The 9,087-nt window shown below is 40.6% G+C and overlaps 1 protein-coding gene across 1 annotated transcript in view; it reads left to right on the plus strand.

The window, feature by feature from the left end:
* Positions 1-789: 789 nt before the first annotated feature.
* Positions 790-9,087, plus strand: part of lgr4 (leucine-rich repeat containing G protein-coupled receptor 4) — a 29,349-nt gene continuing 21,051 nt past the window's right edge. The window contains exons 1-2 of the mRNA XM_026166483.1: positions 790-1,216; positions 1,365-1,692. Of these exons, the coding sequence (XP_026022268.1) occupies positions 1,511-1,692 (182 nt within the window). The 5' untranslated portion in view covers positions 790-1,216; positions 1,365-1,510. The remainder of the gene's footprint in view (positions 1,217-1,364; positions 1,693-9,087) is intronic.

The following is a 9,087-nucleotide window of genomic DNA, read 5'->3' on the forward strand; positions in this document are numbered from 1 at the left end:
ACTACATTCAAAGTGTAAAGTAGTTAAAGCAGAATGACATGTGCTTATTCCCATTTTGGTAAATCACATACTTGTACTACATTACCTGTTACATCCAAGATAAAAATCTTACATAATAAATATATTATGTAAAAGACTGCACCTGGATGTGTTACTGTGCTATAAACACAATATTTCGCAAATATTGTGGACTTTTAAAAAAACTTTTTAAAAGATTCATTACTGCTAAAATAGCAGCTTTTTAATTATAAATGTATCATGAACTGATTACTTACATTATACTACTAATAAATTACTGTCATTTAATGGCATTGCATTGCACAGCTACAAGCATTTCACCTCATGTCATACTGTGTATGGTTGTGTGTGTGACAAATAAAATTTGAATTTGAAATTATTTTAAAAAACAATCTTTTGGATTGGTGATGATTATTCAGAGATGTTCTACCTGTATAATAATTTATATCTTATCTTAAATATAATGTAAAACTACATATATAAGACTGGGTTGTGTATTTGCATCATGAACTACCTGTGCATGTAACAACCATTAAAGTACATTAATGCATGTTGCGCGCATGTTCACACATGTTTACTGCACGATTACTCTTGAGAAGTTTTCATGCTTATATACAATTGAAAGGCTGAAGAAGCAGCTGGCTATGCACAGCAGCACAATCATGCAAGAAAATTTGCAGCCGTACTGGTCCTCCATGCATGTGTGAGCACTTTTACCTGACGCGTGTGTGTGTGTGTGTGTGTGTGTGTGTGTAGTGGGGGAGTGTGCAGTGGTTGGCTGCCTGATGCGGTGGTGCAGGTTTCAGTGTTACACAGGCCGGGCCCAGTGCTGCAGGTTGTCCGGTAGGGTGCCTGCCGAGCTACAAGCATGCTGTTGATGTCAGGAGCACAGGAGAGGAACGTGAGGAATGGCTGAAAACTGACGGTGATCTCCCGCAAGGAAACAAACCGGGACGCAAACGTCCGCTATGTTTAGCTGAGGACCTGACTGCCCCCCGGACCAGCCTTTCAGCGACGCACTAACAAGCACTGCTAGTGTTTTTCTTCTTCTTTTCTTTTACAGAGGGGGGGGGTTATTTAATGGGACAGCGAAAACGCAAAAAAACGCAAGGTACGCTACCGCTCCTGTCGCCAGCAGAGCTACTTTTATTTTCATGGACTAATACGACACACGGGTTGAGAAATGTTTCCCACCAAGGTAAACTGGCCGTCTTCGAAGGCAGTGTTTGTGTTTTGAGCTAGCTAAACGCTTTTGTGGGTACATTTTTTTTTTTGCTTTTTGTTTTCTGTGGTCGGGGTTGTGAATGTATGAAGTGTTTGAACCGCTGGGGTTTTGTTTTGAAAAGCGTCGGTTAGGCTTCACCTCTTCATGGTTCACAACCTACCAAACCACATGAGAAGAAGACGACGTCCGGAGTAGATTAAACCGCAAACAAAGGCCCCACTTCTTCCCCCCTCTACCGTCGCTTCCACCTGAACCGAAGAGGAGAAAATGCGTGTGGATCTGTTTTGGGTCTGTTTGTGGTGTTTGCTTCGCCCCGGTGCCACCGGTCAAGGGCAGTCGACGGCCGTTTGTTCGCTCTCATGCAGCTGCGATGAAGATGGGGGTGCAGACTGCTCCGGGAGAGGGCTGACCGCCGTCCCAACCGGGCTCAGTACTTTCACCTACTACCTGTAAGTGACAACCAAGCATCTATGATGAAACACAAGCTATTTGCACACTTAAAACCTGCCTCATCGTTTACTGTACTGTGTTTACGACGTAAGTGAGTGATGGCCATTGAACATCACCGGGTAAACTTAGTGCAGATGGAGGGAATGTCCTGCCGTGGATTTTAGGATTTCGGACTTACAAAGGCTGACCTGTTATCTAAAGCATCACAACACTCAAAAGCCTGGCATAGTTCAGAAACAAACTATACACAGCTGAATCTTCAGGACTTATCACTATTATAGCATCAATATAGCAGCACAGCCTCCATTAATGTTGTAATGACATGTGTAATGATTGCAGCTAATAATTAACTAGATTATCAGTTATTATTTAAAACAGGGAATCAGCTGATAGATGGATCTGTATAAACTGTTTCCAGAAGAGGTGAATAAAGTCATTTTTAAGCACAGGTTGAAACTTTTTGCGTGGTTTGCTACTAAAAGTGGTTCCTTATGAGAAAATATCTGCTACTAATCATAGAGTGAAAGCAGTAGACACTGAGAAGTGAAAGATTTATGATGCTACTATGAAGCTTCCCACGATACATTGATTCTGCAATACTTGATCTAATGCAAAACTGTCGTCTATGGTGCATGACAACATAAAGGAAAAAGGAAAACACACTGCAAAGAAATGAAATACACATATTTACCTATTTACGATTGTTATGGTTAAATACTGCCCAGCTTCAGGAAGCCTTTTTAAAGTACATTTGAACTCCGTGATGTCTGACTTTTGCCATGATCAATGAAATGTTCTCCAGGGGGGTGGCTGTGGCTCAGGAGGTAAATTGGAAGGTTTTGTGGTTTGATCCCTGGATCCCACAAAATACTGAATCCAGAGTTACCCCGATGCATCAGTCAGGGGTGAATGTTGGGTTAAAAGTGTTTGTATGAATGGGTGAATGAGGCTTGTTGTAAGAAAGCGCTTAGAGTGTTCAAATTGAGTAGAAAAGCGCTACAAAACCACTGTCCATTTAGGGGCCAAATACAGTTAAAGTTTCTCTTGATTTTTGCTTTACCTGAACCATGGGTAACCTCCGTCTTACTCTCTCTGTCTTTTGTCATCTGTGCAGACTGCATGGATAGTCTATGTGGAAATATTATATTTAAACATTGGTTTAGCTCCTGACATGTACACACAAGTATGACAAATATATTTAAAATAAATCCTCCAGGTAAAGCCACAACTTATCCAACTGTTTCTCTAAAGGTTTTTGTGGGAAAAATGACTGAATCACCGAGTAATGCACCAAGTGCTGTGATCACAAATAGGGCTAGATTTGGGTGAGTAATGCATGGATGGTAGCCAGCAGTGTCTTGTTCCCTCTACTGTAAGATTGAAACAATAAAATAAGGAGTCAAGCCTGTTCCTTTATCACATTCTCACAGCAAGTCTGGCTATGTTTAACTGCTGCACTCATTTTTACAACAAGTTGAGCAAATAGAGACCAGGTAGGTTTGGTCTTTTATGGAGCAGTGCAGATACAGTTGATGACTGGCCCACGAAGAAAAAGATTGTGTCACAACTTCTGGGTTAATCACAAACTAAAGTAACTCTTTAGTCACTGACTCTGCCAGTTCCCGCGTGAAAAACACACTCGAGCTTCACACATACGAACAGCCATTTTGAGTTTGGGCCTTGTTAAATGTGCAAAAGTGCATGCGACTTTCAGAAAAGTGTAGAGGCTTGTTTGTTGAAACCTCTGTGCTGCTGTGCTGCCTTCTAAGAATGGCGGCCAAAGCCCTGCTGCACCAGAATGGACAGTGTACCACTTGAAATTCCCATTGTTGAAGGTGTGAGGTGAACTAAACAGAGGGGAAATGGTTGCATGGCGCATGAGGCTTACAGCTGAACCTCTCGGCATACTTGCTCCTCTGGGTAAAAACAAAATAAAAGGTTCACCACTGTATTATGACATCTGAATTACAATATGGTGCAGTGTTTTCACAGAAAAACACTGCTGCTCTCCATGCTACTCTGTTGGCTAGTTTTATGCCAAAAAGGAAAACACTGTGTTGTTTGCGAGCTTGTGGTGTCTTTGGTTCTCATAGTTTGTCCTACTCATAGCAATCTAAATGCTCTGTGACACATTTTAAACCGCTTAATGTATTCATTTGAGACTTAAAGTATGTGAAAGGTTGCTTATCCCCCTCTCTTTTTTCCCCTTCCTGGTCTCTTGAACTTTAGTTGTCCTCTCTTACTCTCTCTGTCTTTTGTATGTGGAGCAAGGGGGGGGGTTAGGGATCATGATGGATTAGTGAGACATATTGCAGCTGCAAAGGCTCCTTCTCTCAGGGCTAATGCACCCACAATGGCCCGCTGAAGTGTAAAGGAAATGTCTCATATGAGCATTTTGTCACTACAGTAAGGGCCATTTGTTTATCATGTGTTTAGAATCAGAAACACTCCAAAAGTAGAACCTTTTATATCCAGGCTGGTGGGTTCCAGCATCAGGAAAGAAGGTGTGTGAAGAAACAAACACAAGTGTGCTCGCTCACAGCAGCAGATTCAGTGCCCAAAGGTAAGGAAATGATCTCAATGTTGTGGAATAGTGTATCGTTGTCATGAAGGAAAAAATAAACGTGGTAATGGGAGACAACGCATTTTTACAATAAATCATATGACATTGTTGGCGTGGACTCTTACCTTCAGCCCACAGGGGCTTGAGTTTTGGCTTCTATAATGGAACCAGGCCTGTCACAGAAAAACAGATGGAAGAAGAGGCCCCTCAGCCAGTGACAAGGCAAACACTCTTGTAGTGTACCTGTCACAGAGTGTCCACATAGGTTTCTCTTTTGCTACAGTGTCTGCACAAACGTGTGTATTTTAAGCAAGCATAGAGGCATTATTAGAGCTGATATCTCAGTAATGTTAGGTCCTTTCATAGCGTGAGGGTGCCTGAGACTTGGGAGGCGAATGGAGGGGTGGCGTCATGGGTCTTGCACTCTGCTGGTAGAGCTTGCCGACTTCACCACTGGTGCCCTCAATCCATTTTTAACTGAATGATACTTTTGTTCTTGGTCAGCAGAGGTGAAAGGAGCCAGTAAGTAGTTCCTGCTTCCAAACAGGATGAGCTGTGGATGGAAGAATATCAACATCCTCTCTGAGTTCTTAACACTGAGCTTTATTGGTATACCTATTTCCGTCCTCCACCTGCAAAGCTTCAAACGTTCAGAGATTTTTCAGAAATTCTCTTCAAACCTCTACAAGAAACTCAGGGTTTCAGATTTTTTACTTAAGTGTCTGGTCTTCTATAATGTCAAAGAGAGATAACTGGAAGAGGTTTTAGGGTAACTCAAAAGGATGTGAGACCACATCCTTGAAAATGAATCTAATCTGTGGCAGGTGATATGCAAATGACAGTCTGGGAAATCAGCTTAGGGGTGGCACTTAGGTAATATGGTGGATGTTAAATGATTGGATTCAGCTGCCTCTCCAGTAGATCTCTTGTCCTGTGGGTGGACTTGAACTACAGCTGTTAGCCTGGTAGCTTACCCACCAACTAGTTGGTGGATTAAGTACTTCAATACTAAAATGAGTCATCCACCATGCTTTGTTGGCCATTAATATACCAGAGCCACCAGTTTGTCTCACACATACACATGAAATGCTTATCATCATGTTGTCTATTTGCTGTCGTGCTAAATTATTGTGAAGTGTTCTCAAGAATTAATCTAATTGTATGTTTTGTGTTCAGTATCTTGAACTGTTTAACAACCTTAATTATATGTTATGAGTGAATTATGAGGCTCCACATCACTGATGTAATGGAGTCATTTGTGAAGGGTGATACTTACTTTTCTTGTAAAATAAGTCAACCAGTGAAGTAGAGACCAGTCATTTAAAATTCTCAAAAAGTAATTAATTTACCAGATTAAAGTAAAAAACAACAAAAAACCAAACGTTCAGTGGAGCTGTTTCGACTCTCTATTTGTTTTTCCCCATAATAGTTGCTTTTAATTGGGTTCCTTTATTTTAATATTTTTAACATTAAATGACCAAATGTTTAAGAAAACATGAATGATTCATGGCCACATTTAACTGTTAATCTGAGATTCGAACTGCAATTAAAATTTTTTACCTGAAATTGTGGTTCGTTGTTTATTTTTTTTAATCACTCCAACAGCATTTGCAAAACTTGACAATCAGTTACTGCCCTGTGCAATAGTTTACAATATAACAGTTTAACTGCAGTGTTGCTGTGCAACCTGCGCCATAGCTCAGAGTAATACCCTCATAAATGCCATCGCATATCTTTATAACAGGATGGGCTTTTGTGCACATTTTCAGTTCTTCCAGAAATTGGTAGGTCAGTAGTACATTAGTTACATTTAATCTATTGTTCTAAAAGCTGTATTTTATTTTTCCTGTAGCCCATTAAAGACTGTCTGACACTTTATTCGTTAGGCTCTATCCTAACTTTGCTAGGATAGAGCCCGACTCTCCCTTTACCTTTTAATTTCTGTAATTTTACGCATTTACTTCTTACAGCCAAAACTCATTGCACACTTTAGGTTGCGGGCCAAACAAGATAAACATTTATTGAACACACTAAAACAATGTTTTTTTAAACATAAATATGAATAAAAACAGACAGGAATATTATTCCAGAATAAATAAACTTTAAAAAATAAACTTTAACTTTAAATATTTTGCTCTTCATAAAAATATATCCTGTCAAAATTATGCAAGTTAGAAATATGAACATGCTGCCAAAAACCCCAGAAAAAAAAAAAATGAAAGCATACACAAGGTTCGAGCCGCGTGTAGACTGAGCTGGGGCATTGCTTCAGGAATGGAACTAATAAACTGGGCGGGCCATTCAGTGTTGTACTTTGCCTTGAGTGTACCATTACACTGCAGCTCCATCTGAATCTGCACAGGTGCAGTTTCCACATAAATGGGTTGCGAAGCAGCCCGAAATTCTCTTTATGTGCTTCAAAGTCACCAAAGCTCCGTGCGAACTCAGTGCACTCAGTTTATCAGCAAAGTGCGCATTTGGGAACACTGTTGCGCTGACTTGGTTCAACATTACTTGTCAAAAAGGCAAGGTTGTACTGGTGCATTTGTGATAGCTTCACTTGAAATGCCTTCACCGCATCATACATGCAATGTCCATGAACTGACAGATTTTCTTGCTGAGCTCAAAAACTCGATTGAGAACTTTTCCCCAACTCAGCCAACGGACCTCTGTATGATAAGGAATGTCGGCAAATTCTGAATCTATTTCCCACATAAAAGACTGAAATTGACAGCGATTTAAACCTTTAGCTCAGATAAAATTTACGGTTTGCATTACGGTGATCATTACATGCTCCATTTTTAGGACTTTACCACAACATTTCCTGGTGTATGATGAAGTGAGTGATATGCTGTTAACTCACCGGTACAGTTCTCCTCCTGTATATTTACTCACATCCCGCCGACTAGTCCACTTTTTTTCACCGCACAACACCAGTGCTCCATCTGTTGTAAGTCCAACAAGTTTGTCTCAGGGCAGTTTCATGTCGGTTACACTTTGACATACTTTTAAAAAAATGTCTTTTCCTGTCGTTGTCCCGTGAATCAATTTAGTGTCCAATATTTCCACTTCACGGATGAAGATGGCCAGCTGCGCAATGCCCATCATGTCTGTACTTTCATCCACAGCAAGAGAGTATGCAATAAAGGTTTTGCTTCTTTCACACAACTGTGTTCTTAAATCAGTGGCCATCTCACAAACCCGATCAGCAATCGTATTTCTCCCCAGGCTGACATTTGCCAAAATCTGCGTTTTGACTGGACTCAAGACGTCGCACACCTTCATCATGCAGCACTTTAGAGTGGTAAATGGCCGGGCTGATTTGGCTATCTCCTCTGCTACTATAAAACTTGCTTTCACAACAGCTTCACTTTGTGATTTTTGCTCTGGTGAAAAACGTCTGCTGAAATGTCAGATTCTTCTTTAGCTCTTCTACTTTCTGTAGTTTCTGCTCTGCATTTAGGTTTTTCAGCTTATCCTGACGTTTTGTCTCGTAGTGCCGTCTTAAATTAAATTAATTACAGCCACATTAGCTCCACTAATAAGACACACGGGTTTACCAGCAATGTCTGTAAACATATATTCAGCCTCCCACCGGTGCTGAAAGGCTCTGTTTTCAGAATCAACTTTTCTCTTCGCCGTTGTGAGGGCTAGCTTTGCAATAACAGAAGTTTGACTTGATTGACGCGGGAATGTTCCTGGGTAGCCTAGCATTCGAAAAGGAGGCTGCAGCACTGCATTATGGGATCTGTTGTTTGTGTGTTATTAGCACCTCATATTGCCGGGCCATGCATAACAGTAATAATAAATCTATATAAAATGATCTGGCCCGCGGGCCTTGAGTTTGACACATATGGCTTAGGTAATGCTGACAAATTTCTTTTTACCACAGCAGCATTTCTTTACCACGTATATATTCTCTGAAATAATATTGAAAATGCTCTTCTCTTCTTACATTAAGATTGAGTGTATAGTTCATTGATTAAATGTATAGTAAAACGTATTCACAGTGAGAGAAACTGTAGTTTTACTTCTGCAGCCCACATAAGATCAAAGTGTATAGATTGTGGCCCAGAATTTAATCTGAGTTTGACATCCCTGCGGGAGTGGGTTGAGATCTGGTGACCGTGGAGGGTGTTTGAGTTCTCATTGCCATGTTCAACAAACCATTTTGAGATGATCTGAACTTTGTGACACGGCACGTTATCCTTCAGGAAGCAGCCACCAGAATATAGTCGGGGCCTTGACCACGTCTGCATGCAGCTTTCGTCCATCAGATACACAACAATGCACTATTTTTGGTAGAGCATGCTAGCGGGCCGTCGTCATTACTTAGTTTTTTTTTTTTTTTGGAAAATACGGCACACTTAAAATCAATCCTTTGATTTTTCTGAAAATCGACAGTGCCCCTTATAATCCCGTGTGCTTTATGTATGAATTCTGGTTGTGTTTACTGACCTCAAAACGATTTTATGTGGTACACGGCGCTCGAAAATCTGTCAAATGTTTTAGTACGACTTTGCTAAGCTACGAAGTCGCACCACTTGATGGATTGTCGGAGCGTTACGGCTATTCTACGCAGGAGCCTCGCGGAGTGATGCGTACTGTGCTTCAACATAATATTACCATATTGTGCGTGTGTGTGTATAACCTCTTTTTAAGTTTTGTGGATATTATACATTGTTATGCTCACGATATGTCAGCCAATTTTCACTGGAAATGCCTTTTGGTTAAACTGTCAGTGAGGAATTTGCACTGTTAAATTTTTATATAACTTTAATGCACATAAAAAACAGCTGCTTGTTTAAGTGCAAATACATTGATGGTTTTT

Source organism: Astatotilapia calliptera, chromosome 1 (assembly GCF_900246225.1).
Source record: "Astatotilapia calliptera chromosome 1, fAstCal1.2, whole genome shotgun sequence".
NCBI lineage: Eukaryota > Metazoa > Chordata > Actinopteri > Cichliformes > Cichlidae > Astatotilapia > Astatotilapia calliptera.